At 40.4% G+C, this 19,112-nt stretch overlaps 1 protein-coding gene across 2 annotated transcripts in view; it reads right to left on the bottom strand.

The window, feature by feature from the left end:
- Positions 1-19,004, bottom strand: part of INO80D (INO80 complex subunit D) — a 58,558-nt gene extending 39,554 nt beyond the window's left edge. Inside the window, exons 1-3 of one of the 2 annotated variants that reach the window (XM_007071839.4) lie at positions 18,196-19,004; positions 4,782-4,876; positions 4,438-4,684 (exon numbers count right to left, since the gene is read on the bottom strand). In XM_007071839.4, coding sequence (XP_007071901.2) covers positions 4,438-4,655 — 218 coding nt within the window. In that variant the 5' untranslated portion in view covers positions 4,656-4,684; positions 4,782-4,876; positions 18,196-19,004. Of the gene's footprint in view, positions 1-4,437; positions 4,685-4,781; positions 4,877-7,687; positions 8,434-18,195 lie in introns of those variants that run through there. The other variant, XM_037912219.2, reaches the window with a different exon arrangement.
- Positions 19,005-19,112: the final 108 nt, after the last annotated feature.

Raw genomic sequence — 19,112 nt, forward strand, 5'->3', positions numbered from 1 at the left:
ATCCAGCCCTGGGCAGCGGGGCTCAGGTTACAGACTCTCTGGCTGGGGCTGAAACCCTTTGGCTTCAGCTTTGACTTCTCTCCGCCCAGAGCAGTGGGGCTCAGACTTTGGCTCACCCACCTGGGATAGTGGGAATTAGGCGGACTCAGGCTTTGGTCCCCCCTCCTGGGGTCGTGTAGTAATTTTTGTTGTCAGAAGGGGGTCATGGTGCAATGAAGTTTCATAACCCCTGCTGTAGATTATTGTTTAAATGTAAGTTAGTTAATAATTACAAAAGGTAATGAATTAATAGGTGGAAAGCAGAGGGCTGATACTAAATGTGTGCAATCTTTGTGGAAAACTGTGAGGAGATTCCTGCAGAAGGCATACTGCGAAGTATTTTTTTTTTATTGACTGCTGTAATAGATAAAAGTCATTCAGGACGTAATACTGCTTCCGTTAAAGTCAATGGGAGTACTCACATGCTTAATATTAAGAAATTAAGTATTTTTAATTAATATAGGTGTCAGTCTAGCAAGACACACTGTCAGAATGATTTAAGGAAAAAAAAAAAGAAGTACAAAACAAGCACAATGGAAATGTTTCCATGGTGGTTTTTTGTTTTGTTTGTTATTCCAATGAAAATAGTTTTGTTTGGTTTAAACATTTCCCTGTAGTGTTTGTATCCCAAACAAGGCAGCCCTGTACTTGGTCATGAGCCAGAAGGTGAAACTGACTAATCTATTTTTATTGCCCAAATCAAAGGAAATACAAAAAATAAGTAAGAAAGGATAGGGAGTTTGATTGCAAAAAATCATCAGTTTCAGGCTATTTGTTTTTATATAAATAATTTTTAATCTGACATTCTCTCTTTAATATGGGAAAGGCTTTGGATCTTTTAAATCCTTAACGGATAATGCTTCAGGATTCAAGGTTAATAGAACATTTACTTATACAGGTAATCTCTCTGGATACAAATCCAAAGATATCAGGCTATCATTTCATGAAACACTGGTTAGACCACCACGTGCAGGCCATTCCTATGCTACAAACAAAGGGTGAGTCTGTTCTTTAAGCTGTGTGTATTGTTAGGGCTTCTGTTTTTCTAAGTTTATTAATTTCATTTGTGGGGGTTTATTTTTAGCAATTTGTGAGTTTTATATAGATGTCCAAAATTGGGGGGAGGGAGAGGTAGTTCAGGGCTCTCTTTGAATATATTGTAATGAGTAATCTCGGTAATGTTCCCTTGTGTGCTTTAACACAGTACTGTTTCAAACACAGCACTACATTAAAGTACACTAAGGAATCTTTAGTGCACACCAGCAGGGTCTACATGGATCAATTAATGTGCAACACATTAGTGCAGTTAAAATCATACCCCTGTAGTCCACATTACTGCTTGTTGTAGATTAGCCCTTATATACAAATAACCATTTCCGATGTTTATTGGATAAACACTAATTTCTATTGATGGGTAGTGTTTTATTGATGTTTATCAGTTAAAACTGAATATCAGAAGCCCTAAGTATTTTATACTGAATGTCAAATACGATCATTTCCCCCTCCCCGCCTCAAAATCAGTGATAAACACATCTGTCACTCTGGCGTAGGCAGGGTGAACGGTGATCAACACACACTGGAAGGGAATGCAGTTGATCTCTATGAGAACTAAGAGTCAAACATGGAGTGTACAAAGGATATTAAGCTCCACTGGCTTCCAGCAGAACAATCCCGTCAAGGGTGAAGGGATTAGGGGAGCCATGTTTACACCTGATGTCTAACACATTCTGCTTTCTAGTGTTTTCAAGACCTTGGAGTAGTGTTGAGTTCCAATTATTTTATTTAAAGAAAGATCTAGTTAAGTTGAAGAGTATCATGTATGTTAAGAAAGATGACAAAATGGAAAGGAGGGACTTACAAATCAGAAGAGACTGACAGATGTGGATTTACTTCATTTTGAAAGAAGATGATTAAGAGATGAAATGATGAGCGTTTAATCTATGTAAAGTGTAATAGCAACATAATTAAAATAATAAAATTGAGCTTCATTGTCTATTTGCAGTACTTGGACAGGTCAGAATTAGGGGACAAATTCAAAGTTAAGAGGGAACATGTAATTTTACAGAGAGGCTTGAATAGGCAGAATAGACTTCTAATTGAGATGATGAAGTCGTGTACTAATAGATTTAATTTGAAGAACTTGAATGCTTAATAATTAATTTAATAATTTAAAGGAATATTAACTATTTTTCTGCTTGGGGGTCGGGAAATAATTTAGTTTATTGTCTCCTGATCAGATCTGAGGCTTTTGCTTTTTTTGCCTTTTGCGCGTGCTTTTGCCCTCCTTTGTTGTAAGTTTTTTTGTTTTGTTTTTTATAAGCTTCCAAATTATATAGGATGGAGATGAGTTATCAAAATGTTCTGTGGCTCACTTCTGATCCTACGCAATTATGTAACAAACTGTGTAATGAAAATGAGTTGTCTGATGTCAGATGAAATAAAAAGTCTTGGCACAGAAAATTAAAGGTGGCAAGCAAAGGATGAAGAAATGGCAAATATCTTCATACTGAACTGAGTGTGAAAAGTAAATCTCCTAGGATACAGATATATCACCATCAGCCAAGAACTGTCATTTTGTGCCTGTGCTCTAAACTTGTTATTGGAAACTCATGAAACCCTATTGTTAAACTGCAAACTCTATTCTGAGATGCAGTCTTTGAAAATATCCATTCCAACATCTCTCATTTGAGATTAAAGTTTTATTCCCTTCTTCACACACCGGCTGTCCTCAACTTTCAAAGGCTGTAATGCGACGCTTGTCATGCAATTTAATTATTCTAGTACAACACACTCCAGAAGTTACCATAGTGTACTGTGCACATTTTGGTACATTTTATTTTACACAATGAATTGGTTTCACACTTGAAAGATTAATATCAAATTACATGGGGACACATGGGACCTAGGAACTTTCACTAAATTTTGGAGGTTTTCTAGAAAGTCTGATTAGAAGGTGAACAGGGATTTTGGCACATTTAGTTCTTGCATCTGAAATGACAATGTATCATTTGATCTGACAATTTCCGTTATGATTTTTTTTAAACTTATCTCCAGTCTCTATTGGATACTAGCAGAGGAATGGTCAATGTTTATCAAATCATGGCTTGAAATTATTCATACTGTGCCATCTGAGCATTTGCCCTAGAGCTTTTAACAAACAAACATTCTTCTCACTTCATCAGTCTCCTCAACTGAAATGGCAGGTGAAGTGCAAGTTAATTTAGAGCACAATCCAACCATTGTTTCAGACAAAAGAGGGAGCTGTGAACCGAAAAGGAAGTTATATGTAGGGTACAGTGGGAACACTATTAATAATGTGAAAGGTTAGCAAATGGCAGCTAATAACATGAAAAGTCAGCAGATAGCTGTCCATTTCTTTTTTGTCATATTCTGTTTACTTTTTCAGTTAAAAATAATGATTTCCATGGAACAAATCTCAATCTCAGATAGCTAATAAACACTTTATTTCAAAGGATGAAATACCATACTAGTGGTGAGAAGTGTGATAGTGGCTCTTCAGAAATAAAATGTCGTGGGCACCATGCAGCCAAAATTAGAAGTCAGACACATTTCTGACCACAACGTGTATGCAAGTCAGACACAACATAAGGAAATTAAAACCAAATTCTGCCTTTACTTACACCCCATGCAACCCCAGTCTTAAATTGCGAGGATGAATGGTCTTGTGGCTAATGCACCGGACTGGGATTTTGGAAGTCTGGTTCCAATTCCTGGCTCTGCCACAGACTTCCTATGTAACCTTGGGCAAGTCATTTAATTTCTGTGTCTCAATCCTCCTACTATGAGATATGGATAATACTTCCCTTCCACACAGGTATACTATGAAGATATATTTATTAACAAGTGTGAGGTGCTCAAAGAATATGGTTATTGGGGCCATGTGAGTACCTGAACTTGGACTCTGCCCTGAGCTCCCCAAACTTTCACCAGGAGCCTATGCACTGTTGCAACTCCCCCGCTATATGTTTTGCCAACCCCCCCCAACCCAGATGTCCAGCCACAATCTTCCTCAAGCAATTCAAGCACCTTTTAAGAGCATCAATTCCCAGATATCCTCAGTAGCTAAACAAATGACGTAGAAAAAGTAAGTATTATGTAAAGGTTTGATCAGTAGAGTTTGAAGTGAAATTTGAGGAAAAGCAGTAATCTTGCTTGCCTATATCCTTGGAATTCTTCCTTTTCCCCTATCTGATTCCCCACAAATAACAAAAAAACATATTGGTCATAAAAAAAAAAGCTTACAGAAACATAACTGATATTCAATCTATTTGACCCCTTTCTCCCTAACCATGAAGACAGTTCCCAATCAGAAATACCAAATTTGTAGCCAAGCTGACTGAAGCTATTTCTAATTCATTGGGAGCCACCATCACTCACCTACGGTCCTCAGATTTGGGGATAGGGTTGGTGCAGCGTTGGCTGTTATACTTGGCCACATATTCACATTGCTTGAAGGGGGCAGTCTTGTCCTCCAGAACGTGTCTGATACAGAAGGCGTAGCCGTTAAGTCGCCTCTGCTTGCACAGTTTGGGGCTATATGAGCACAAGGGCTTATTGTCAACCTCAGAGAAGTGTATGTGTTTGCCTTCATACATCACGTGACTCTATTCCTTGTGAACATCAGCTGAAAGAACCAAAAATATTAAAATAAATCACATGGAAAAAAGATGCATTAAGTTCTGCATTTTGTTTTTGTTTAGGGGAAGGGCACATGACAGTACCTGATTTTAAATCTTCTGTACCATATCAATGTTAGGAGAGAGCCCCAAGGAGACCACTATCCTGGAATGATGACGAGTCAGATGAAGCAGATTGTCTAAGAAAAATATCAAAAAGGGTTCAAGTCAGTCAAGATTAAATCAGACGGGACCGTTTTGCATAGTAAGCAAGGTGTTGGATGTTGCTTCTCAGCATGTGGCTCAGCCAACACCCAACAAATTGGATTAATTAGATAATCCACATTCAATTATTAACTGGAATGTAGACATATCACTAACCCAAATTTTTGCACGCTGGTATTCAGTGGAATACATTGCTCAGAATGAAAAGGAGTACTTGTGGCACCTTAGAGACTAACCAACTTATTTGAGCATAACTTTCGTGAGCTACAGCTCACTTCATCGGATGCATACTGTGGAAAGTGTAGAAGATCTTTTTATACACACAAAGCATGAAAAAAATACCTCCCCCCACCCCACTCTCCCGCTGGTAATAGCTTATCTAAAGTGATTACTCTTCTTACAATGTGTATGATAATCAAGTTGGGCCATTTCCAGCACAAATCCAGGTTTTCACCACCCCCCCCCCCCCCCCCAACACACACAAATGCACTCTCCTGTTGGTAACATATCTATTCAGGGGACACCATCACAGGGCCTAATAACATCAGCCACACTATCAGAGGCTCGTTCACCTGCACATCCACCAATGTGATATATGCCATCATGTGCCAGCAATGCCCCTCTGCCATGTACATTGGTCAAACTGGACAGTCTCTACGTAAAAGAATAAATGGACACAAATCAGATGTCAAGAATTATAACATTCATAAACCAGTCAGAGAACACTTCAATCTCTCTGGTCACGCGATTACAGACATGAAAGTTGTGGTATTACAACAAAAAAACTTCAAAACCAGACTCCAGCGAGAGACTGTTGAATTGGAATTCATTTGCAAATTGGATACAATTAACTTAGGCTTGAATAGAGACTGGGAGTGGCTTAGTCATTATACAAGGTAACCTATTTCCCCTTGTTTTTTCCTACCCCTCACCCCCCAGACATTCTTGTTAAACCCTGGATTTGTGCTGCAAATGGCCCAACTTGATTATCATACACATTGTAAGGAGAGTGATCACTTTAGATAAGCTATTGCCAGCAGGAGAGTGGGGTGGGGGGAGGTATGTTTTCATGCTTTGTGTGTATAAAAGATCTTCTACACTTTCCACAGTATGCATCCGATGAAGTGAGCTGTAGCTCACGAAAGCTTATGCTCAAATGAATTGGTTAGTCTCTAAGGTGCCACAAGTACTCCTTTTCTTTTTGCGAATACAGACTAATACGGCTGTTACTCTGAAATTGCTCAGAATAACCTTTTGAAGATAGTAGCCCTGATATGTTAGAATTTAATTTTAGCACTCATGCAGCTCAGAAAGTTTTTGCTGTAGCTGCATGGCCCACATCTGGTGTACGGTTTTCAGAATTTGTAGTCCCCACAGACTGCATAAATCTGTAATCAGCCTTTTCCAAGGCCAACCAGATTTTTCTTACTTGTCATACTTATTGGGTGAAAGCCTGGCTCTACTGAAGTCAATAGCAGAATTCCCATTGGTTTCAGGAAAGCCAGGATTTCACCCATTAGCTGTAGCAGGGAGTCATTTTTTAAATGCAGAAGTTACTAAGGTATATGAAAAGAAATTTGTGATCTCACACATGCCACCCCTTTCAATTCTGGATTCCCCACCACTCTGGAGTTTTTAGCAATCACTTCCTTCTATTCCAGAGCAGCTTTCAATTAGGTTCAGCTCTACATACATAATGCAGCTGCTTTGCTAATGCCCAACTTACATTGTGAAAAATCTGTTTGTAATGATCACGTTCAAATATTAACTAAACAAGCAACTCTGAAGAATTGAAATGCAGTCCCGAACTTGGTGTGCTCCATTTTTTCAATTATTAAGTTTTGTACACCATGTACATAGAGGTGCTATTCATGTGATAAGTTGATTTGTCATATGCTTGTGTAATTTAACACATACCCAGGACCAGCTGACTTACCCTCTTCTCCCACTAATCCTTCTTCCTGGGAAACATTTTAATATTGCAAACCACCGTGGAGCTACAAAGTCTGCCAGAGAAAGGTTTCCTCCACCCTACCCAAAAAACTGCACTCCTATCTGAAGCCCAGTTCAGTCCTGGGCCAGAACAGCTTTTCTATAAATGAAAATGTCATAACTTAAAAGTTAATTATCCAGTGGCCCCACAGGACTAGAAAGGGAGCTTTATATATTGGAAATGGGAGCTTCCTACTATGGTCTAGTGATCACTTCCAGCCTGATAGCTCCCTGAGAAAACTACTTTAGTGTTGTGACATTTTTAGGTCTAGAAAAGCTGTTTTAAGTCATTTTTGAGAGTGTGAGTTAAAATGTCTCTCACACCAAGCACTGCACAGTGGTACTTAGGGTAACAAAAGAACCTAGATTTACAAGGAAAGGGATACAAGAAACAATTTCAATAAACTAAACAAATACTACAAAACACTTCTGACATAGTTTTACATCTAACATATGTGACGTACGCTACTGAATACACAATGGGGTAATATGCCGTAAAGTGTTTACTGATAAGTTTGGGGGGAGCTACATAACTCATCTGTGACTAAGGAGGGCCATTCCAAACACACGCAATAGAACTTTTATACCAGATCACTCTCTGCGCGCGCACACACACGCGACGTTAGGACTTCATTTTCACCAGAACAATGAAGCACGAATATAAATCAACATTTTATCATACCCCAAATTAATTCCAATAATTATTTATACTATTCAATCCAATATCAATCACTTTAACCAATTTCTCTGAATGTACCGAAGAATGAGTACTACAGAAATTCAAAACCAGTCACCAGAATATATCCCATCAGAATGGATTGGAGATCTATTGTTTCCTTGTACTTCTCAGTCTGTCTGTATCCATCTGTTGTCTCTTGCCATAGTTAGATAGTAAGCTTTTTGGGGCAGGGACCATCTTTCTGTTCTGTGTTTCTACAGCGCCTAGCACAATGGGGTCCTGGTCCATGAATAGAGCTCCTAGGCACTACAGTAGTACAAATAACAACAACAATGATAATGATAATAAAGCAAAGACTGTTAAGGCACTGGATTTGCTCTTTAAAGCCATAAATGGTTTGGATCCCAGCTATTTGAAAGATTGCTTCATCTATTACTACGGCAGTTGAGATAATCTGAGGTGCTCTAGTTAACTGCCTGGTAAAAATAGAAGGGGGGGGGGTCCTTTGCTCTGGAATTTATTTCCCTCCTTGGTTAATCAGAGCTTGGATTTGGTGACATTCAAGACAAGCTGCAAGTTCCAACTGTTCTCCTGGGCTTTTGCAGAGGAGGATGTGGGTTAATTAAGATTATTTAACACAAGTTTGGTAATCCATTTAGGCAAATCCTTGAAAACTTGGGATGCCTAATGTTAGGCAACTAAATCCACATTTAGGCACCTAAATAAGTAGCCTGAGTTTCAGAGGTATAGAGCACCTGTAGCAACCACAGCCACCTCTGAAAACTGGATGACTCACAAAGAAATTATTTAAACTATATTTTTATACCATTTCCTGTAACAAAAAACGTAGAGAAAAATATTTATTTCTATTTGAAATTTGAATAGTTTTTAAAACTACCAACTTACACCTCCCGTCCCCCCCAAAATTAGTTCTATTAAAGAAACAGTTCCGTTGCCGATGCCAAGATGCAAAGACTGCAGACACTGGGACTTACTCTCCACTGCCTTGCATCTTGGACAGTCATTTACCTTTGTATAATCAGTGTAAAATGCTATGAAATCAGCAGCATTTTATGCCTGCTTTTCATTGGCATACGTGACCGAACAAGGAGCAAGGCAGTGAAGAATCAAGTCCACTGTAGGGAGAAACAGTATTTCAGCAAAATGATCTCACGAAAGTGGATTAATCAAGGGAAAGATGTTTCTATAAAACACGCTTAAGTAGCCTTATGAGGAAGCCCTTACCAACTATTAAGACAATAGGATTCCCTTTTGAAACTATGGTTTGGAAAGTTATCACATTTTCAAACTGTTTCAAAAGCTTTGCACTGAAATCAAAATCACACTAACTATACAGTGTTCATATACATATGACTGACATGGTATCAACATGAGAATCATTCTCTGCATCACCCAAAAACCTGTTAGCCATTCTCAAGACTTCATTTCGAGGAACTAATTTAAGACAATTTTTATAAAATAAAAATAATCTTTCATCATAAGATCAGCAATCCAGATAATGCATTTGTCATATAAAGTATTTTATTCATTGGCTGGCTATGTTCTCTCTCTCTGACAAGCATTTGTGGAACAGAAATAGAGGTGATAAAAGTGATTTAAATGTATTCAAAAAATAAATACATTTTAAAGAAAGTAAAGCTTTATGGAGATCTCAAACATCTTGGTAGGAACAGGAATGTTTTGGTACAGATTAGGAAGTCTTGTTCATACATCTGTTTTACCCCAGGATAACTCTTACTGATGTGAAATAGACACAATCAACTTAAAAAAAATCAGACTTTTGTCCAAAAAGCTTATTCCTACTATTGTTACGAGGAAAACCCAAGGTTACTAGAACAGAAAGCAGCTGGGAGCTGCAAGGGGAGGGGGGAAATTGTGACAGTTTTTCATATGCACAATGGAAAAGTTTTTTTTTAAATAGGAAAATGTGACTGTAAAACCACAAAAATTAGCATGGGACCCTCCCAACGTAAGTTTAACTCATTTTACTGACAAGATTTCAAGTCGATCAAGTCCTGAGTGTAAGTGAGCTCAGAATAAGGTTTGTGTGTCCACAACAAGCCAGATTTCTGTTCTTTAGTTATTCCTTCTATAACCATTAGTAGAACACTGTATGCCAAATTCTGCCCTCAGTAACATTATACAAAGCCAATGGAGTCAATAAGGTTTCAGGTGTATAACAGAGAGATGAATTCAGCCCGATAGGTCAACTTTTTCTTCCCTCCTGAGAGGGAAACACACATACATACGACTGTCACAGAAATTTCACTGCTGCCGACACTGCTGGCTTCATTACTACCTATTGCCCCATCTCATCCCCTTCCCGCTCAGCCACAGAAGTCACCCACCTAACCACACCCATTGTTTTCTTCTCCTATTAATTTCTTCATGCCTTCTTTTCAAGCTGTCCCCTTTGACCAGTGAAAGGTTAGTCAAGGCATAATCATCTTCTCATTCAAATCTCGCCTCACAAATTTATTTTGTGAAGATTTTCAAAGTTGATAGACCAAAGAAAATCAAAGTTATTTAAAACTTTTCCAACATAACTAACAAGAATACCCTAAACAGCCAGTTTCATTGTTGTAGTTTGCCCACAGCCAATTTCCATGAATTGAATTCCCTTCCCCATCAAGATACTTCCCTATCACTTTTCCACTGAGGTCTGTTATCGTTCTCGCTGTGTTTCTGGAATTAACTTAAAATGTAAGCTCCTCAAGACAGGCACAGTATTTTCCTTTTTATGTATGTGTAAGGCACCATGCAGAACTATGATGTCATATAAAGTATAAACAATTAATAACAGAAAGCAATGGATCTTTGGGGGGATGGGAATCACCGTAAAGTCCCAGGTCTTGAACCCAGGACTGGGCATCCCCAGACAGCTGCTGGATCCTCGCCCTCCACCCAATGTCTGCCGAAATCTGGTGGACTGACAAGCTAGTAGCACTACAGCAGGGGTTCTCAAACTGGGGGTCAGGACCCCTCAGGAGGCCATGAGGTTATTACATGGGGGGTCGCGAACTGTCAGCCTCTACCCCAAACCCCGCTTTGCTTCCAGCATTTATAATGGTATTCAATATATAAAAAAGTGTTTTTCATTTATAAGGGGGGTTGCACTCAGAGGCTTGTTATGTGAAAGGGGTAACCAGCACAAAAGTTTGAGAACCATTGCTCTACAGCAGCAGTCTCCAAACTTTTTGGCTCGCGCACCCTCAGGGTGAAGACCGGAAGACCTGCCATAGACGCGCCGCCGGAGGGGAACACCAGCCATGGACGTGCAGAGCTGCCGCTGAAGAAAAAAATGGCGGAGTGCCGTCCGGCGGTGCTCCTGCTGCTGCGCACCCCCTGGGATCATCTCGCGTACCCCAGTTTGGAGACCACTGCACTACAGTGTTAGCAAAGGCACCCCCCACAGGAGCTCTGATTGGAGGATTGGTTGACTCCACCGATTGGTCCAACTACATTATTTAAGTCAGAAGGAGGCACAGAAAGTTTGCCCAAGCAACAAGATGACTTCCTGGAATGGCTGCACTGGACTCTGCTTGTGCCTGTCTCCTTCACCTAACCTGCCTGTTCTTGATTCCTGCTTCATCCCTGCCTTTGCTCCTCTTCCCACTGTGCTTCTGCTCTGTGCTTGACCCTTGCCTCTCCTCCAGTTGCTGCCCTTACACCTTGCCTCCAATCATCAGTTATCAGTCCTGGGTCTGACCCTAGCTTCTGACCCTGGCTTGACCCTTGGCTCTGGCATTTAGCATCTAACCTCAGCTCTGACACTCAGCTTCAATTCCTGGTTCTGACTCTGACTTGATTCTGGTAATTGGCAGTTGACTCTGGTGCTGACATTTGGCTTTGTTCCCCAAACTGGATACCTGCTTGCCCACTAGACCTGACTCTGGTAATTGGCAGTTGACTCTGGTGCTGACACTTGGCTTTGTTCCTCAAACTGGATACCTGCTTGCCCACTAGACCTGACTCCTGCTCTGACTACTAAGCCAGACCACATACGTCCCAGTCCATAACAATCACTGAGTTCGAATTACTGGATTCTGTGCATATGCACCAAGACAAATGTGAACAGTACCTTGTGAAACATTCTGTCTGACAGAAAGCGATCACCTGCATCACTGTAATCATATAGCAATATATTTAATAATATACAACAGTAACAAAAACAAATCTATTTATTACATAAAACTGTAGCAGTTGCCTATAGTCTTAATCTTGCAATTTGATCTTCAGGGGCAGACCCCAGTGCCCATACAGAACTCCACTGAAGTCAGAGGAACTGTGGAATCTGCCCACATGGGTCCGATTGCAGGATCAGGGCCTATAATAAACAAAATGTAACCCTGGATCTAAAGAAGCTTTTTCTTTTTACTACCATAGCATACACATATTGTAAGAACTTTATATTTTTTCATTTTGATCTGAACTTGTATTTTACAGTGAATGAAATATAGCTCTTTTTTACAGAATATTTCTTGCCACTAAATAAGCAAGTAGAGCAATAGGTTGCAATAAGCACAAGTAGCTTATCTGAAAAGAACTGAAACCATGTTTGTTAAATAGTGGGTGGACGAGAAATTTTTTTTGTCCCACAAAACTCAGTAACAGATGAAGACTCTGAAATGTGGACTTCCTCTGGAAAGCCAAGTGCTTTGCACCAAAAATATCAGGGTATAAAACCTTCTGAAACTTGATTTGTATCTTTTGTGCCTATGCTAGAGACCGAGTCTTCAGACCGCTTCAACTCACTTTCCAAATTTGTGCCTGCAGTTTCCCATGTATGCACAGAAACTGCTACTTAAAAACCAGAAGTCACTTTTTTAGAAGCATGGGCTATATATTAATAGAAAATTTTAAAGAAGTGAGGTTTAATATTAGTCAGCGGCAACAGGGAGAAATACACAAGAGGACCCAGAAAACAGATGATAGCAAAATACAGTTAGTTGTTTGCAGTGTGACCTGAAGAGCAGCTCTGTGTAGCTCAAAAGCTTGTCTCTTTCTCCAACAGAAGTTGGTTCAATAAATGGTACTACCTTACCCATTTTGTCTCAGCAAAATACAGCAACATTTCAAATCCAGGACCATATCATTCTCTCTATGCTTTCCTACTGAGAGGATGAATAAAAGAGAAAACCTGTTCCTCTGGCAAATATTCTGTCTGTGTATGTGAGAGCTAACTCAGCATTAAGAGGGAATATGTTGTGAGACTGGGCTGAACACAAGGCAAAGCCACTCTCTGTGGCATGATCCCTCAGCAAACTGGCGGAGATTTCCCCTTGTAAAATCATACACTGAATGTCTGTATTATCTTATGCAGAGACGTGATATGTGCTCTACTCTAGGATGGAAATTGGTGGCCCAGTCACAGAGGGAGAGCCCATGGGATTCTAGCACACCAAGGATACTCTTAATTTTGAGAAGACACTTGTACTGCAAATATTATAATAATACTTTAATGCACATAGATTAGTTACATTTTAAAATGTATGCTTGGAGTTAGACATTTCTACGTGCGTGAGGCACATTTAGGGAATGGAATCCTCAAGTGCATTGTAAATTGGATTGCAATTATCTGTCTGGGGCTAAAAGATGTATAATTATGAGGACTAAGTTTAAAGATTCACATTGTAGCTTCCATACACCTGTCATCATTAAAGATGTCACTTCAATTTGGTTGTTTTGTATTTTTAAATGTGTAGTGTTAATTTAGTGTTATGATACTGGTCCATGTGTACGCATGACATAAGACAAATGCATTTTCCATATAGGAGTTTCTAAAATGTGCCAATTTGATGGCCAGAGAGACCAAAGTCCTCTGTTTACTCACAGAACAATACAGCGTGCATAGAAGTTGTGCTAGCTCCAACGCTGCTCCTCAACCCTGACCTGGAAAGCCCACCTCTAGGTATCAGAGGTTCGGCTTTCACACCTGTTAAATCTTTAGCTTCCCTGCTGAGACTGCCAATAAGCATAGCAATTTTGGTGGCTTGTGTGACACGGCTCTGATCTACTCAGAACTGGACTGACCCCACCGAACTCATCACACAGCCCACCATACAGGAATAACTTCCAGTTGTTACTGATAGGGCTGGATTATAATCAGTGACAGAGCTGAAATGTTCCATTTCATATTACCAATCTTGCACCACCTAGTCTTTCCTTAAAGAGTTTTCTATTCTATAGAGAAAAGTCACACCACACTTCATTTTGATCTTCATTAGTGCCATAAAGCTACAACCCTTTATTCCCATACTAAGATCTAATCATTACTTTAGTTTAATTCCATTTAACAGCTCAGGTCACTACTACATTTAGTCACAAAACCAAATCTGCTATAATTCTGGAAACAACCACAGAACAAAATTAAAAGACTCCAATAGCCAGATAGAACTATCTTCCATCTTCTGACAGAAGAGACTTCCAGTAGCATGGAGGGAATGAGAGTCAGCTACAAGAGTTAACAAAACATAATTAGAACATCCCTGGCCCTCATCTGTGAGGCCTTTGAAGAGCCCTAGCAAGAGCAGCAGTGCTCCACATGAGTGCCAGTGTTCACTCAAGATCCATTTGCAGGATCAAGGCTCACTGGGACACAACAGTGACTGACCAAACATGTACATATACACAAACACACACTCCCTAGCTTGTGTTACTGAATTATCACTGCTGATATAAAATGTATTGGCTAAAAAATGTTGCCATGATTTAAGCAAAAAATATTTAACATTTGATGCTAAATGTCATTTTAGGAAACAAAGTGATTCAGGCCCTACATGGCAGCTGCACAGTCTTGCTTTCCATGTTGACTCTCAGATTTTAGAAACATGTTAATTTAATCATAATAGCATTTTTCTTTAATTATCTGTAATTCTATATTTGACTATTTTTTCATATATTCAAATCTACCTAGGAAGCCAGAAGTGACAACATTGTCCTCATTCTGTCTTCTCAGAACAGTTAGGGCTCCAAGTCTGCACAAAGCGGTTGCATGGAACCAATATATACAACGTGAGAATGTGGCACCTTTAGGCTCAGTGCTAATCAACAGAATTACATTTTAAAATATACTAAAAGGTAATCCAATAATTGTGTTACTCTGATTAATAATGGTCAGACAATGCTTCGATTACAACTGGCAGCAGCAAATGAACCTACTTAGAAACTGACTTGTATAGATACAAAACTGAACTGATTCGTCTATTTATTCTCCTTTGGAAAGTGCACAAAAGTAGGGGTTTTAATTCTAGCCAAATAATTTTACCCAATAGTCAGCACATGGAATGAGTAGTACAGAGATACACAAACTTTAAATATCCGCCACCATTTAAGATGGGGAAGCAGGGAGTTAAACTGATATTTAAAGAAGGGGAGATATGTACAGCAAAATAGCCTGATGCTCCAAACCTTACTCAAGGAAGTATTCCCACTGACTTCAGTGCGATTATTCATGTCAGTGAGGGTTGCAAGATCTGGATCTAGGTCTTCTGAATTATCATTAACACAGACTTTAGCATTTATCTTTAAATGCTGAAGCCCCAATCCTGCAGTCAGACCCACAAAGGCAGAGCCATGTGCCCACCCAGACCTACACCAACTTCTACAGGGCTCTATGCACATATGGTGCTCTGCCAGAGCAGGCTGTCTTTGCAGGAGACAGGTTTTCGGAAAAAGAAATAAATGGGATCTTTTAGCCATCATAACATTAAAAAACAAAACAAAGTTATTGTACAGGTACACTATAAATGTCAAAACAAACCAGAATCCAGTGAGAAAATTTAGAGGCTAAGGACATACCGTGAAAACCTTGATAACTAGAAATGCTCTCCTGAAAGCCTCCTTTATAACTTTAACTTGCATGGTTTGAAAGTGAACTAATTGTCTTTAGAAAAATTCTGCAATACATCTAGCAGCTACTCTACACCTGCAGGGAGAGGGCAAGGACATTATGAAGTACTTATTTTAAATAATTCCAATTATGCACTTGCGTATAAGGTTTAACAACAATCAAATATGCACTTTTATTCCCAATGCTGCAAAGACTTGCACATAAACTTATCTTTACACACTGAATAGCACCACTGATTTCAGTAGGACCACTCACAGTGTGTAAAATAAGTCACTCACAGATACTCACAGAGCAGACTCTCAGCTGCTGTAACTGTCATAGCTTCACAATGAAGCTTTGGTAATTTACACCAAACAACGTGTAAAAGTAAGCACATGCATAAACATTTGCAGAATCAGAGCCTAAATTTTCATGAAAATGTGAATCACACACATTAAAAGAAAATATAGATATAGATAATTTGGGATGTTTTCTTTATGTTGTTAGTTTCTATAATTTTTCCAAAAACAAGAATAAAAATAAAAAGTAGAAACTTTGTATAAATAAAAATATCATTGGGATCTTTCACTCAGAAGTCCATAAGTCAGCTCTGACAAAGTTATAGCTGTCCCACTGGTTTCCAAGTGCCAGTTTCTTATAACAGAATAGCACTCTGGAGGTTGGATTGTCAGTCAGCGTAATACTTTGCCAGCAAAGTCCAAGCATGAGCTAATGTTGATACAGTGGAGGGCAATATATGGACAGGACATATTGCTCTAAATTTACAAACAAACAAAGAATGGCAAATCAACTCTCAAGAAGTGCCCACAATGGAGAACATAGATATTTATTGCAGGTTGCTACGTAACAAAATTAGGGCTAACTATAACTTGGTTATTCTGAAATCAGAAAGTGGAATACCAGGTGTCAAGTCAAGCTTTTTTTTGCTTTTAAAAATGCTTCAATGTTATTTGTACAAAGCAATTAATAAATATTTTTTAAATGCACTGGAACAAATCACTGGTATCTATAGCTGTTAAAAATCAGAGCTATTTTACCTATGCTGTGAAAGATGCAGTTCTCCCACAGTAGACCCTCTTCTCAACTATAGGTAACGCACTTGACTTTCCCCAGGAAAACTGCTTTCATTTTCAGTTTTATGTACTAGGATTGTAAAGAGGGTTCCTGGATAAGAATTATATTCACATCAAATTAATTACTTGCCACTATAAATGACTGATAAATCAGGCCCTGATCCTGCAATTAGGGGGTGAGATTCCATACAGACATAATAATCTGCAGACAGATTATCAGATTTAGACTATAGGATCAAGATCCAAGTTTGAAAACACCTTTGGATGCAAAAGTTTCTCCTTCCTTGTTATCAAAGAGTGATCTGTGGAAACATCTTTCCCTAGACTTCTTATACAAAACTGACCAACAGCCCCAACCGGCAAACACATCAGTACCAAGCATAGGGCTTACTTAAAGTACTCCTGGTAGTAAACAGTACACAAGATAATAGTCTGCAGGATCAGACCTCAAATAAGGAGGAGTTTACACACCCCATTCACAAATCTAGAGTCAGATCAAGAATGCTACACGTGTCAGTGTGCTCGGACTATCAATGACAGCACCTGCAAAACTCTCAAGAAGACACAGAAGTTAGCTGGAAAGATATAATGACACTGCAAGAGTAAATAATTCAGAGGAGCACTAAAGGAGGGGGGAAGATTTATTCACACTCAAAATTACAGAAGGAGTTGGAGTCAAATGATGCAAGGCTGCTTCTCATGAGACCAACCTATGTCCATCTAACAACTCCCCAGGTCCCCAAACCTTTAGTCCCCACCACAAACCAAGGGCGGGTGGGGGGCCTAAAAAGTTATAATTCAAACAAAATAACTCAAAGCAAAATTGACATGCACATGGTCGAGGAGGCGATAAGGAAACAGAAAGGAGGGAGACACGGGTTGGTTGGGGGGGCGGGGAAGGGAAGGATTTAACCCCCCACCCCATTTAGTAAAGAAGACAATACTCTCCCCACAATTTTACTTATAAGCAGCAGGTATAAAATGGGCAGGTTATGGGGGGGGGAGAAAGTGAACCTTAAATTAAACTTTAAAGGCCGCCGGCTGCTGTTAAATCTACCCCTCCCCCCCACCGACCGACGGCGGGACCCGCCTCCCAGGCTGCGATGGGGGAAGGGGGGGGCTGTCATTCTCCAGCCCTAATTATAATTAAAATAAACTTCAGTAATTATATGATCCCATGAAATTCCGCCCCCGGGGGGCTCCGCTCCGCTGCCCCCACATCCCCGTCCGGCGGGCGGGGGGAGGCTCCAGCCCCTGCTGCGGCCTCGGCGACCCCCCCAAACCCGTGGAGCCCAGTGCAGCATGCAGGGCAGGAGCAGCCCGCCCGCCTTCGTGAGTGGGGGGCCGCAGCGGGGGGACCGGCGGGGGCGGGGAGCGGCTAGGCCCCGCCGGGCTGAGGCCTACCCGCCCCCTTCGCCGCCCTTAACCTTACATTCAAACACACTGAGGCGCCGCTTCCCGTCCCCCGGGATCCAGCGGCCGCTTCACCCCCCGTTTCCTGCCTCCCTAGCGCCCGAAAGTCTTAACAATCCCTCCGACACCCCTCACCTCTACTGCGGCCTACAGCACTCCGTCGAATCCCCGGGCTCGCGTAGTCCGCCTGGCCGCCCGCCCTGCCCCTTGCGCGCCGCCTGCCGCGCTACGCGAGCCCGAGGATGCAGGCCGGGCCTGGCTTACCTTTCCAGCTGCTTTTTTTTTCTCCTCTCTCGCCTCTCCCCCCTTTCCCTCTGCTGGGCTGACAGATCAGAGTTTCCTCCCCAGCAGAGGGACCGGGAACAGGCTCGGGCTCTGTGCTGAGCAGCTGCTGCCCCCCTGGCTCTGAGGAGATCCTGCGTTTGGGGGGGAGAAAGCTTTGGGGAGCTTTTTATTATTTTAAAAGTACAAAGTGCTCAGAGGGTAGGTGATTATTAAGGGGAATCCCTGAATATATTCTCCAGCAAAGAAGGCAGGGCTGCTGGGGCTGCTCAAGAAGAGAGCCAGCAGCCTCCTACAGCACCACTACAGGCACTGAGAGGACATAACATCAGAGAGCAGCTCCTCTGCCCTCCAAAACAACAACTTTCCTACCATCTTGGAGGTAGTAGAGAGGGGGGAAAAGTACAGAGGGTTTTTATAGAAAGTGTCAGTTTAAAAATAATAATAAAAAAGGACGTTATCTATTTGTGTGACTTAAAAAAAAAGAGGCAGGTGGCTTAGGAAATATTTTCCTTTATAATCAGTGAAGATCATTTGTCTGAAAAAAAAATTTAAAAAGAAGGATGGTCAAAAAGAAAATCTCTTCTTAGTAAGTTTATTTGTTTGATTTATTTTTAATTAAGAGTGAGAGGTTGGGTTTTTTTAAATTATTTTATTTTGTAGTCCATAAAGTACAAAGTGGATAACTTTTTTTTCTATTTCTGGGTGGCAGTTTTTTTTAAAAATTGATGTCTGGAAAGAAACTCATTGGTATGACTTGTGTTATTATGGTACTCTTATTCAGAGTAAAAGCTGAAACTGATGTGGGATGGTCTGGCAGTTATGTATCATGGTGTCCTCTCTGTCTCTCTCAAGACACTGTAAATAAAGCAGATTGAATGTACAGGTAGGTAGATGCA

Source organism: Chelonia mydas, chromosome 11 (assembly GCF_015237465.2).
Source record: "Chelonia mydas isolate rCheMyd1 chromosome 11, rCheMyd1.pri.v2, whole genome shotgun sequence".
NCBI classification, from domain to species: Eukaryota; Metazoa; Chordata; order Testudines; family Cheloniidae; genus Chelonia; species Chelonia mydas.